The sequence below is a fragment of the Schistocerca nitens genome, chromosome 1 (genome assembly GCF_023898315.1).
Source record: "Schistocerca nitens isolate TAMUIC-IGC-003100 chromosome 1, iqSchNite1.1, whole genome shotgun sequence".
Classification (NCBI taxonomy): domain Eukaryota; kingdom Metazoa; phylum Arthropoda; class Insecta; order Orthoptera; family Acrididae; genus Schistocerca; species Schistocerca nitens.
The window spans coordinates 246,352,676-246,367,100 of NC_064614.1; the positions used below are offsets into that span (position 1 = coordinate 246,352,676).

Sequence of the window (14,425 nt, forward strand, 5' to 3'; positions counted from 1 at the left end):
CTTTTTGCTGATGATACAAGTATAGTAATAACATCCAAAAACCAAGAACTAAGTGATGTAATTGTAAACAATGTTTTTCACAAAATTATTAAGTGGTTCTCAGCAAACAAACTCGGACAGTATATACAGTTCCATACAGTAAATGGCACAACTCCAGTAATAAATATAGACTTTGAACAGAAGTCTGTAGCTAAGGTAGAATTTTCAAAATTTTTAGGTGTGTCCATTGATGAGAGGTTCAACTGGAAGCAACACATTGATGGTCTGCTGAAACATCTGAGTTCTGCTACGTATGCTATTAGGGTTATTGCAAATTTTGGTGATAAGAATCTCAGTAAATTAGCTTACTATGCCTACTTTCATTCACTGCTTTCGTATGGCATCATATTCTGGGGTAATTCATCGTTGAGTAGAAAAGTATTCATTGTTCAAAAACGTGTAATCAGAATAATTGCTGGAGCCCACCCATGGTCATCCGCAGACATCTATTTAAGGATCTAGGGATCCTCACAGTAACCTCACAGTATATATATTCACTTATGAAATTTGTTGTTAATAATCCAACCCAGTTCAATATTAATAGCAGTGTGCATAGCTATAACACCAGGAGAAAGGATGATCTTCACTATGCAGGGTTAAATCTGACTTTGGCACAGAAAGGGGTAAATTATGCTGCCACAAAAGTCTGTGGTCACCTACCAAACAGCATCAAAAGTCTGACAGATAGCCAACCAACATTTAAAAATAAATTAAAAGAATTTCTAGATGACAACTCCCTCTACTCATTGGCTGAATTTTTAGATATTAACCTGACACGTTCCACATCATTACGAAGTGTCGTATTCATGATACGTGGAACAAGTATTAATCTAATCTAATGTAGAGAGAAATTGATGTTGCAGTGGCTGATCTGAAACAGTGGCATGAACAGTTAGGACATGTCAGTATACAGACAAATCAACAAGATATCAGCAAAAAGGGTCGTCAAATGACTAAATGTAAAAGAACAGGAAGATTTTTTCTGTGGATCATGCCAGGTGGGCAAGGTACATCGGCTGAAGTTCAGCAACAAAGACACAAATCGTTCAACAAAACGAGGGGGATCTAATCATTCAGATATGCGTGGGTTAATGTTAGTTGAATCAATTGTTGGTGCAAAGTTTTTTGTAATATTCAAAGATGGTGCAACTAGATACAGAGTTGTTTATTTTCTAAGACACAAATTTGAACTCATTGACTGTTTCATGAATTCAGTAATCTTGTGTTGAGCAAGTTTGCTCAGAATGTCAAAACATTGTGTGTGGACAATGGCACTGAATACATTGATTATGGTAAGAAACAGTTTCTGAGGATCCATGGAATTCAGTTAGAAACAGCTGCTCCTTATACACCAGAACAGAATGGTTATTATGAGAGGGACAATTGCACAATTGTTGAAAGTGTACACACAATGTTGGAAGCCAAAAACCTGCCAAAGTTTTTATGGGCAGAGCCTGTTAATGCTGCTGTATACATATTAAATAGAGTTACAACAAAATGCAATTTGGAGCAAACGCCATATGAGTTTAGGAATGCACTAAACCCATATGTTGGACATCTTCAAGTGTTTGGGTCAGATGCTTTTGCTCATGTACCAAAACAATTTCATAGCAAGTTTGATGCCAAATCCAGAAAAGTTGTACTTGTTGGTTATCAAGTAGAATCAACAAATTATTGTCTTTATGATCCCATGAGTAACAAAGTGTTTGTATCAAGGGATGTCACATCCAATGAGGTTAGCAACAGCTCAGCATCTGCATAACAAGAAGTTGATGACATGTACTTAAACTTTAAGACTGACAAAGAACAAAATATCATGGATTGGCACAAGCAAGTTACTGGTGAACCAGTGCAAGCACAGGAAGAAATGAAAATTTTACGACATGATGTAAATAAGGTTAAACTGGAAACAGAAGAGCAACCTACCAAAGTGCCATCGATGCAGCTATGAGATCCTTCTATCATTCGCAAGCCAGCAAGACATGAAGCTGATTTTGCTCAGTATAATAATCCTTGGAGCGTCAAAGAAGGAATTTCTGGTCCTGACTCAAAAACACTGGAAAAAAGCAATTGAAGAAGAACTGGAAACTCATGAAGACAACAAAACCTGGAAGATAGTTCCTAGAATTAATAGCCAGAGAGCTATTGACTCAAAATGGGTGTTCAAGGTTTTATTTGACATAGATGGTAACATTACTTGCCACAAAGCACAGCTTATGCAAGAGGCTTCAAACAGGACTGTGGTGTTAACTACAATGAGACTTTTTCACCAGTAATATTCTTGGCAATTCTCACATATAATGGTCTAGAGATAGTACAGATCAAAGTTTGCACAGAATTTCTATATGGTAGCCTTGAAGAAGTTTACATGGATATACATGAGGAACTGCTGATTAAAACAGAGAAACTGTAGTTTGCAAACTTGAGAAATCACTGTACGGACTTAAGCAAGCTCCTTGGTGTTGGAACAAGAAATTTATAGACTTTCTTTCACATTAAGTTTTCGAGCAACTGATGCTGATCCATGTTCATTCAGTGATGTAATCAGTGGTGACATTATCTTGTTAGCATTATCTGTAGATGATGGTCTTATTGCATCAAAGTCAATGGAAGCAATTCATAAAGTTGTTACATCACTAAAAGAAATCTTTCAAATCACTGTCGGTGAAGGTCATTGCTTTGTTGGGCTGTAATTTGAGCAATATTGTGTGGGAAATTAAATGTTAATATGTCAGCACCAGTATATGAGAAGAATAATTGAGAAATTTGGAATGTCTGAAGCAAAAGGATTAAGTGCTCCTGCTGATCATCATGGGAGTCTGTTACCTAATGATGAAGAGTTCAGTGGTGAAAAAGTACCATACTGTGTGTAGTAGCCACCAGAAAGATCATGGGAGGCACACATTGGCACGGCGCGTCACGGGCGGTAGTTGCCGCAAGTAGTCCCGTCCACCAGAGGGCACGCGAGAATTCGGACACGACCTCTGCCGGCGTAACAACAAGAACAACAACAACAACTCCGGCAGCACGGGCCGTGCCCAGTCAGTTAACATCGGGCATGTCAAATGGTTCAAATGGCTCTGAGCACTATGGGACTCAACTGCTGAGGTCATTAGTCCCCTAGAACTTAGAACTAGTTAAACCTAACTAACCTAAGGACATCACAAACATCCATGCCCGAGGCAGGATTCGAACCTGCGACCGTAGCGGCCTTGCGGTTCCAAACTGCAGCGCCTTTAACCGCACGGCCACTTCGGCCGGCTCGGGCATGTCTAGGACACAGTCCCGGTCTACGCTAAGTGAAGTGCGACGTAACGTGAACAGTGTTACTACACAATTGGTGATGAGTAGGGTCGTTCTTTCGCGTGTTGCCTCATTGTTCCGGTTTCGCAGCTTCTCTACGGCATGGAGGATTTGGTACGGGTTTTGGTGGCGCAGCGGACGGAGCTCATGGCCACCATGAAACAAGTGCTTCCGGCGTTGCTCTCCACGCCGTCTGCTCCGGTGCAGTTCCCTCCTCCCTTTCCCCTGTATGACGAGACGGCGGAGGATTGGGACGCATATGAACATCGCCTTCGGCAGCATTTCCAGGCGTTTCATGTTGCCGATGCGGAGGTATGTCGTGCTCTCTTCTTGTCTTGGATATCTCCCTCGCTGTATCAAGTTTTGCGGCAGCTAGCGCCATTGCAGGAACCCTCGTCCTTGTCTTTTGACGCATTGTGTTCATTGCTGTCTTCATATTATCGCCGCCGCACGCATGTTGTGGCGGCTAGGGTCGAGTTCTATCAATGCAAGAAACAGCCCCATCAGTCTTACCGGGCGTGGGCCGCTACCCTGCACGGTCTTAGTCACAAGTGTCATTTTGTCACGGAGCAGTCGCGAGAGTCGTATGCCTACGTTATGGTACGCGACGTCATTGTTCGTTCGGCCCCTGATAGGGAGGTCCGGCAATGGGCCCTGCAGTTCGAAGACCCTTCCCTCGAGGAAGTCCTGTCCATTGCTCAATCATATGAAGTCTCTCACGCTGCAGGTCAACAGCTGGAAGCGTGGTGCGACGTCGCGGAGGTTCAGGGCGGCGCGGCCGCGTCCACTGTGTCCGGGGTGGACGACGTGTGAGCGGTACAATCCGGCCGTTACGGCCGCTCCCGCACGGCACGTAAACAGAATTCCGGCCGCCGGCCCCTGTTGCCGTCCTGTGCGTCGTGCTATATACATCATGATCGGTCAGAGTGCCCCCGGCGTTGGGCCGTTTGTCGCAAATGTAATATAAAAGGTCACATTGCTAAAGTTTGCCGCTCAGCCTCGAAAGAATCGAAGGAAGCAAGTACAGAGGACATGGACGTTGACATTCAGGAAGTTTCATCAGGCCAGGCTCCTGACGCATCGGCGCGCAAACTCTTTATCGAGGTGTCGGTTCGGTCACGCCGGTTACAACTGCAAGTAGATACGGGTGCGGCAGTTTCGTTGTTGAATGCACAAACTTATTCCGACCTTGGATCGCCCCCGTTGGCGCCAGTTTACCGGCGTCTACGCGGTTATGGTAAACAGTTCATTCCCCTACTGGGTCAATTCACTACCGACGTGACTTACAAATCAGTCACTCGGCCTATTACTTTTATTGTTGTCAGTGATGCGAGCTCCACTAACCTTTTTGGCCTGGATGCCTTTCAAGCTTTCGGTTTTTCTATTGCTGACACCATACAGTTGGTCTCCGAAGACGTTCCCTATCACTCATTGGAATCTTTGATCTCAGACTTTCCAGATATTTTTGAGGAGGGCCTGGGGCGTGTTTCCGATTTTGAAGCTCACTTAACGTTGAAGGCGTCGGCTCGCCCGCGTTTTCTACGTGCGAGACAGATCCCCTTGGCTCTCCGCCCTCAGGTAACGGAAGAGCTAGACCGGCTGACAGCCCTAGGGGTCGTTCTTCCCGTTTCTTCCAGTGAGTGGGCTTCGCCCCTCGTTATTGTCAAGAAGCCCTCGGGAAACTTGCATCTTTGTGGCGATTTCAAGGCCACCATTAATTCCCAATTGGTGGTGGACACCTATCCTTTGCCTCGTGCTGATGAATTGTTCTCCGCCGTAGCGGGAGGCCAATATTTTTCGAAAATCAATCTTTCGGAGGCTTATCATCAGATACCACTTGATGAGGACTCCAAACAGCTGGCGGTCGTCAACACCCCGTTTGGCCTTTACCAATACCAGCGGTTGGATTTTGGAATATCCAGTGCCCCAGCGATATTCCAGCGTTATCTTGAGCATGTCACGTCGACAATCCCTCATTGTATTAATTACCTGGATGACATAATTGTCACAGGCTGCAGCACGAAGGAACACTTGCACAACCTTCGCACCCTCTTTCTCAAATTCAGGTCTGTGGGCTTGCGTTGCAACCTGCATAAGTCAACCTTCTTCCAACCGTCCATTGAGTATGTGGGCTACACCATATCTCGGCATGGCATCCAGCCACTCGGAAGTTTGGTCCAAGGTATCGTCAACCTTCCTTGGCCCACTTCGCTGAAAGACTTACAAGCTTTTTTAGGCAAGATAGCCTATTACCACCGGTTCATTCCCAGGGCTTCCACTATAGCCCACCCCCTGTACTGCCTTCTGCACAAGGGTGTTCCTTTTGATTGGTCGCCTGCATGCGAGCGAGCGTTCACCTCGTTGAAGGGCCTCCTCATTTCAGCCCCTTGTTTGGCTACTTTTGATCCCCATAAGCCGTTGGTCCTGGCTACAGATGCTTCGCAGTATGGGGTGGGGGTGGTCCTGGCCCATCGCAACGCAGATGGTTCCGAGCAACCACTGGCGTTTGCGTCTAAAACGCTTAGTCCCGCGCAGGCCCATTACTCCCAGGTGGAAAAAGAGGCTTTGGCCATTGTCTACACTGTTACCAAGTTTCACCCTTTCTTGTATGGCACGAAGTTTCAGTTGATCACTGACCATAAGCCGTTAATATCGTTATTTGGCCCCGCCTCTCAGATTCCGGATAGGGTGGCCCACAGACTACAGCGCTGGGCCTTGTTCCTCTCTAAGTACCATTATGACATTCATTTTCGCCCTACAGGACAGCATGCCAACGCCGACGCTCTTTCCCGTCTTCCGGTGGGCCCGGATCCTACGTTCGATTGAGAGGAGATTATGTGTTTTCATTTGGATGTGGCGTCCCGCCAAGCAGTTGATGGCTTCCCGATCACTAGTTCTCGAGTCGCCAGGGAAACGGCGGCTGACCCGGTTCTCCGGCAAGTAGTTCGCCTCATTCAGCAGGGGTGGTCCTCCCGCCCTCCGGTCCGGGCATCGGACCCTCTTCGTAATTATTTTCTTCTACAAGACTGCCTCTCGGTCTTGGAAGGAGTTCTCCTTCTGGCTACCGATGATACAGCTCCTCGCGTGGTTGTTCCTGCAGGTTTACGAAGGGAGGTCCTCACGTTGTTACATGCGGGGCACTGGGGTGTTTCCCGTACTAAAACCTTGGCTTGCAGACATGTGTACTGGCCCGGTATTGACAGAGAAATTGAGCACTTAGTGGCCGCCTGTTCCCAGTGTGCGAGCCAACAAGCATCTGCCAGGGCAGCGTTCTCTTCATGGCCGCCGGCAACCCAAGCATGGGAACGTGTTCACATCGATTTTGCAGGCCCGTTTCTCAATGGCTTTTGGCTCATTGTCATTGATGCTTATTCCCGATTCCCATATGTGGTTCGCTGCTCCTCAACCACTTCTGAAGTTGCAATCCAGGCACTAGCAAAAATCTTTTCTGTGGAAGGTCTGCCAATCACCCTGGTCTCAGACAATGGACCGCAGTTTATTTCGCAGACCTTCCAGGATTTTTGTCGGCGCTTTGGTATTCGGCACGTTTGCTCTCCCCCCTTCCATCCACAATCGAATGGGGAAGCTGAGCGCATGGTGCGCACATTTAAGACGCAGATGAAAAAGTATGTGCACGAATTTCCTGCAGAGGAAGCCTTGACGTTTTTCTTGATGGCATACCGGACCACACCAATGGGCGAACGCAGCCCCGCAGAGCTCCTCCATGGGCGTCAACCTAGGACTCTGTTGCACCTCCTCTGGTCTGGTCCTCGCCATTCTTCACAAAACGGAGTACCTGGCTTTCCACTGGGTATGTCAGTCTGGGCCCGTGGGTTTGGTCGCAATCCACGTTGAATACCGGCGGTGGTCCTGCGCCAAAATGGCCGCCGGCTCTATACCTTGCAGGCGGGGGATCGGGTGGTACATCGTCACCAAAATCAGCTACATCCACGTTCGGGCACCCACCCTCCGACCTCTCTGACGCCGGCTTCCCCATTGCCGGCACCTGTATTGGTTTCACAGGGGACATTACCTCCTCTCCCTGCTGTGACGCTGCCGCACTGTGATGGTTCTCAGCCTTGGCAGCCTCCAGTAGCTCCAGCACCAGCATCGCCATCATTCGAGATGCCCCAGCGAGGGCTGGCCCCCCCTAGCAGGCCCGGTTTCTCAGGGGGCTAGTTCACCTGTGGTCGTCCCTTCCCCTTCGTCCCCGCCACTGGGTCTTGCCCCTCCCGAGGTGGAACAGGATCTGGAGTTCGACAGATTGTCACCCGTTCTGTCCCGAGCTCCGGTTGGGGGACGACGGGGGCCTCTTCGTGTGGGTCACTTCCAGCCATATTCGAAGGTTCCGGCTCGAGGGTTGGCAGATCCCCTCGACTCCGGCCATCCAATGGATGTGGAGGTCATCACTCCTGCCCAACGCTCCACCTTCCGACGCAGTGGATCACAGTGGCTTCACCCCCCGAAGGAGGAGGAGTGTAGTAGCCACCAGAAAGATCGCGGGAGGCGCACATTGGCACGGCGCGTCACGGGCGGTAGTTGCCGCAAGTAGTCCCGTCCACCAGAGGGCACGCGAGAATTCGGACGCGACCTCTGCTGGCGTAACAACAAGAACAACAACAACAACTCCGGCAGCACGGGCCGTGCCCAGTCAGTTAACATCGGGCATGCCTAGGACACAGTCCCGGTCTACACTAAGTGAAGTGCGACGTAACGTGAACAGTGTTACTACACTGTGAAGTGATTGGATTTCTTATGTTTTTGTCAGTTATCTCTCGACCAGATACTTCATTTGCAGTGAGCAGTGTGAGCAGATTTTTGAACAGCCATACTAATGCACACTGGCATGCAGTGAAAAGAATTTACAGTTACTTAATTAGAACACCAGATTATGGTATATATTACTCAAACAGTGGGAGCAAAATGCAAGTGGCTGGTTTTTCAGATGCTGATTATGCAGGTGATCTTACATCATAAAAGTCAAAGTCAACAACAGCATTTGTTTTTCTTTTGGCTGGTGGACCTCTAACCTGGGCTTCTCAGAAGCAAAAGGTTGTTGCTCTAAATACAACTGAATCCAAATATGTAGCTGCTGCTACTGCTGCTATGGACACAATTTTGGTGAAAAAATTACAAGTTGGTCTGGGAATCAATTGTAAAGAACCAACTACATTACAAATCGACAACCAGTGTGCAATCAAGTTGTTAAAAAATTCCTGAATATCACAAACACACCAAACATATAAATGTATGCTATGATTTCTTACGTGGAAAAGTGCAGTGTAAAGAGATAGAAGTTGTTTATGTGTGTACCAAAGAACAGCTTGCTGATTTGTTGACCAAAGCATTAACCAAAAAAAAATTGTATATTTGTGCTCAAAGCTCAATGCTGTTAAATGGTAAATGCAATCACTTAAACAGTGGGAGTGTTGGAAAGGTTTTGCATGATTTCACTTGTGTGTGTTTGCAGTTCTTGTTCTTGCTTATGCTCACTTTGTGACCACTGGTGTACAGAGTTTATTTATGTGAGTGCAGCTGTTTATTTTTGTCTTATTTGAAGGGGTAGTATTTTTTGTTAAGAAAGCCAGTTATTTTAATTAATAAAATAAGTTCATACACAGCTTTATTAATCTCTCTTAGCAAACCCCAATATCCGCATCACCAGCACAACTGAAGAAGCTGTGTTAGTGTGGTATTTCTTACAACTGTGTTTCTTGAAATGAGTCATTTCTGACTTTTATCACAACAGTATAGTGCAGTTCATGCATAATGCAAACTCAGTGAACTTGCTGTTTTTATTAAAAACCAATATGAATTTATTCCATAGTTTGCTTTTTAACCCCCCCCCCCCCCCCCCCCCCCGACACACACACACACGCACACGCACAATTTCTTCAGTTTTTATTTTTTATGCATTGGTTTCAGTCTTACCGCACTAACCATTACCTAGGATTTGGTCATTTGGTCATGGCTTCTATGCTTGGCCACAGTGACTGTTGAGGGCAGCATATCCAGTTGGGCTGTGATTGCCCCATCTCACATCTTGTGCTTGCTTACTCAGTCATGCTGGACTCTAATATGCACTATATAATAATGATGTTGTTGTGGTCTTCAGTCCAGAGACTGGTTTGACGCAGCTCTCCATGCTACTCTGTCCTGTGCAAGCCTCTTCATCTCCAAGTCACTACTACAACCTACATCCTTCTGAATCTGCTTCATGAATTCATCTCTTGGACTCCCTCTACAATTTTTACCCTCCACACTGCCCTCCAATACTAAACTGATAATCCCTTGATGCCTCAGAACATGTCCTACCAACTGATCCCTTCTTCTAGTCAAGTTGTGCCCCTATTTCACTTCTCCCCAATTCTATTCTGTACCTCCTCATTAGTTATGTAATCTACACATCTGATCTTCAGCATTCTTCTGTAGCAACACATTTTGAAAGCTTCTATTCTCTTCTTGTCTAAACTATTTATCGTCCATGTTTCACTTCCATATGTGGGTACACGCCATACAAGTACTTTCAGAAATGGCTTCCTGACACTTATATCTATAATCTTTGTTAACAAATTTCTCTTCTTCATAAATGCTTTCCTTGCTATTGCCAGTCTACATCTTATATCCTCTCTACTTGGACCACCATCAGCTATTTTTTTCCCCAAATAGCAAAACTCGTCCACTACTTTAAGTGTCTCATTTCATAATCTAATTCCCTCAGCATCACCTGATTTATTTTGACAACATTCCATTATCCTCATTTTGCTTTTGTTGACATTCATTATATATCCTCCTTTCAAGATGCTGTCCATTCTGTTCAACTGCTCTTCCAGGTCCTTTGCTGTCTCTAACAGCATTACAGTCATCAGCAAACCTTAAAGTTTTTATTTCTTCTCCATGGATTTTAATTCCTACTCCAAATTTTTCTTTTGTTTTCTTTACTGTTTGATCAATATACAGATTGAATAACATCAGGGATAGGCTACAATCCTGCCTCACTCCTTTCTGAAACACTGCTTCCCTTTCTTGCCCCTTGACTCTTATAACTGCCACTTGGTTTCTGTACAAGTTGCAAATTGTCTTTCACTCCCTGTATTGTTAAAAGCTTTCTCTCAGTCTACAAATGCTGGAAACATATGTTTGCCTTTCCTTAACCTAACTTCTAAGATAAGTCGTAGAGTCAGTTTTGTGATGGCTCCCAGACCCAAGGTCCTCGATGGTACTTTTGGGGCAGCTACCACAAATTGTATAAAGCGTGGGTAGTGACCAGGATGTAGCTATGTCTGTTGGCCGAAAAATAATTAATGACAAGAATTGCGCCAGCTGGAATGAAGAGATAACTTATCTTTATTTCTGATGAAATGCGCACCAGCAATACAAGTCCATGTAATATCCAAGAGTAATCCATGTACTGAGCCTAGTCGAATACAATAGCAAATATCAAACTGCAATGGCTCCACTATAAACTCCACAAAAGGCTAGCAATAGACAATCAACGATAGACTGTCCGTCTTGGGGCCAGCGCTCCTCTTCATACGCAAAAGGCAGAGGGTGCTCCGGACCCGAGCTCAGCCACAGCACGACCTCTTCCGTCGCCGATAACACCCTGAGACGCCAACGGCTGCAACAGGAACTGTGGCCAGCGATGTCACGGTCAGGGCATGCATGTGCGAATTGGTTGGTTGGTTGGGTCCGTGGATACAAGTCAGTATTGCCTCACATGTTCCAACATTTCTACAGAATCCAGACTGATATTCCCCAAGGTCGGCAACTACCAGTTTTTCCATTTGTCTCTAAAGAATTCATGTTAGTATTTTGCAGTCATAATTTATTAAACTGATAGTTTGGTAATTTTCACACCTGTCAGTAATTGTTTTCTTTGGGATTGGAACTATTATATTCTTTTTTAAATCTGAGGGTATTTCGCCTGTCTCATACATCTTGCTCACTAGATGATAGAGTTTTGTCAGGGCTGGCTCTCTCAAGGCTATCAGTGGTTCTAATGGAATGTTCTCCACACTTGGGGCCTTGTTTCAACTTAGGTCTTTCAGTGCTCTGTCAAATTCTTCACGCAATATCATATCTCCCATTTCATCTTGATCTATATCCTCTTCCTTTTCAATAATATTGCCCTCAAGTACATGCCCTTGTATAGACCCTCTATGTATACTCCTTCCTCCTTTCTGCCTTCCCTTCTTTGCTTAGAACTGGTTTTCCATAATAATGATGTACCCCTGTAATTTTCATTTTTATTTGTTTTTCCTTTCTTGTATATTGTACAGATTACTGCTTGTTACCATTTCTTGGACATCTTTTCATTTCTCCAGAACTGCAGAATAATTCTATACAGTGCTTTTCCACATTCTCTTTCACATTGTTTCAATATTTCTACTTTCATGCCACCAGTTCCTGGGCTCTTACTGTTCTTCATTTGTTTTAGAACTTCATCCAGTTGCCTCACTGTGGCCCCTCCACTTTTGGTTGGGATCCTTCAAAAGTTTTAGTTTACTCAGACATTTCTTTTCCTACACAACATTCCACAGTTCTTCAGAATAGTTCTTCGATAAATTCATGCCCTGTTCCTGGCCAGTTACCAAGTTACCACCATTGTTACCCATCATTACATGCCCTGTCTTGGAATATTTTGTATATCTACAACAACATAATTCTCTTACATTGTTTTTTTTTTTTTCTTGTCTTCTTCAGTGTTCTGTAGCTGATTGTAGATGAACGGACTCTTTCCTCTTACTACTTCCCTTGTTTCTTTTGCCACCTCTGCATGTTCTTCCCTAGACTCTGTAGCATCCTCTTTTTATAAGCCATCCCTTTTTTATTGTCTCTTGGATTTCCTTGTTGGATTACATTTTATCTCTGCCTTTCCTTTCTTGTGTCTTTATGTGTTCACACGTAGATTCAGTCATGGTGTATTTGAATGTTTCTAAGGTTTTTTCGTCCTCCTCCTCATATGTTTCTCCTTCTTCTAGTTCTTGCAGAATTTTAAACCAATTCTGTAGCTTCAGCTGGTATTCATTTTATATTTCCTCATTTTGCAGTAGATTTACATCTATTTTGCTTTTTATTGTGTTGGGTCTTACCATCTTTTCATATGATATTCTTTGTTTTACTTTAATTAGTACCTAATTATGATCACCTCCCATTTCTGCTTCTCATACTACTTTGATGTCCTCGATTCCATTTACATGTCTTGAATCCACCAATACATGGTCAATCTGTTTATTGTGGACCTGGTACATGGTTTAAAATGTTATACTGACAGTGTAGATTGAACTTGTCTAGAAATTTTAGAATTTATGTCTGCACTGTGCCCTTTGACCTGCTGCTGTCTAGTAAGTAATTTTTAATAGATTTATTTAAGATTTATGTCCCATATTTGAAGCAAAAGCCATGTAATTGCTGCAGATGCATTTTCCAGATACACATCACTGGCACCATCTGTGATACCCACAGAACACTACTGTCGAGCTCAATAATCTACACAGAGTACTGATAAGAGCAGTTGGCTAGTTGTAAGATTACTTACTTGGTTAAAGATGTGCTTCCTTGTCAGCAATGTAAGTTCATAGTCCCAATCTAAAAAAAGACTATTTGAGTGTTCTAATTAAGTTATGTAATAATAGACCCAAAATCAAACCCTTTATGTCCACTTGTTGTCAGGCTTATTTTTATCATGGATCCAATTGAATTATGACCAGTTCCTTATATAGTCACCCAGACAACTCACAGTTCATGGCTTATTATTGATTCAACCAAGGATGTAATTTTACTTATTTATATCAGAAAATAACACACTAACTCAGTGGAAGTCGTAGAACAAGTTCACACCAACATTTCCAACCATGTCAGTTTCACACATCATCAATTGCATGTCCATGGGATTCACGCGTAATAATATCACTCTAATTAACTGTTCATCAAAGTTTATAAACATAATTGTTTTTCAGTTAAAAGTTCACAAGAAAGTCACTGCACAGAAATGAGTCTCACAGATATCTATGTGACCATATACAGAAAATTCTAAACTTTTTGTGCATGTTAGCAAACACTTAACACGAAGAGGTGAGCTGTGTGATAGGTAGTCATGAATGTTTTTAGAGATATATAAATGAATTATTGCAAGTCATAGACTTTTACAACATAGATATGAGTATGACAAAGCCCCCCCCCCACACACACACACAATGGATTCCTCCTTACATTAATGCAAAATTGCAAAGATGAGTAGTAAGTCTTTCCGCTCCTGGGATTGGAATAACTCCTTACCCTCTCCCTTGAAACCCACATCCTTACGTCTTTCCCTCTCCTCCCCTCTTTCCTGGTGAAGCAACCGTGAGTTGCAAAAGCTTGAAATCTGTGTGTGTGTTTTTTATTGTCTCCTATCAACATACCAACGCTTTCGTTTGGTAAGTTACAGCTTCTTTGTTTTTAGATATATTTTTCCCATGTGGAATGTTTCCCTCTATATATACCAGTCAGATTATAAAATTAATCTTACATTCATTGGTATGTATCACTGTATTCTCTAAGTATTTGTAAACTTTATGCAAACATGATGTGTACAACATCATTGGAAGAAATGATCCAAGGACAAATAAATAATAAAGGAAAAAAGATAGAGGCCCTTTAGCTCACTTCTTGGTATGAAGGTAAGGGCATATCATGTCGAATGAACCATGCCTTTTAAAGCACTGTGGTTTTTGAATAAACTTTTTGGTTTATGATAGCTTCTGTTTTTACCATATGTTATGTCATACTCTGTTTTGATCTTTTTCATTTGTAACTAACATATTATTCTTAATTTCGTTTTTAGAAATTACATTATTTCTGTGTATGTCCTTGCATTACTGTGGCTATATCTTGTAAATACACTATTATTAGCTCTTTTACAAACATTTTGTCTTTTGATGAGGCTCTTGAGCATTGCAGTGAGTGATGACGCTGACATTACACAACATATCATGCTCAAGTAATTATGCTGAACATCAGTCAACATCTGTTTGTGAATATGATGAAAGGTGCTCCAACAACATATTGCAAACTTTAAATAACTCTGTCCCCTAGAATG

The 14,425-nt window shown here is 43.6% G+C and overlaps 1 protein-coding gene across 1 annotated transcript; it reads left to right on the top strand.

The window, feature by feature from the left end:
- Positions 1 to 2,021: 2,021 nt before the first annotated feature.
- LOC126240477 (uncharacterized) lies at positions 2,022 to 2,732 on the top strand. Its single transcript, XM_049947931.1, has 3 exons — positions 2,022 to 2,226; positions 2,313 to 2,451; positions 2,540 to 2,732. The coding sequence occupies exons 1-3, from the start codon at positions 2,022 to 2,024 to the stop codon at positions 2,730 to 2,732; spliced, it is 537 nt and encodes a 178-aa protein (XP_049803888.1).
- The last annotated feature ends 11,693 nt before the right edge of the window (positions 2,733 to 14,425 follow it).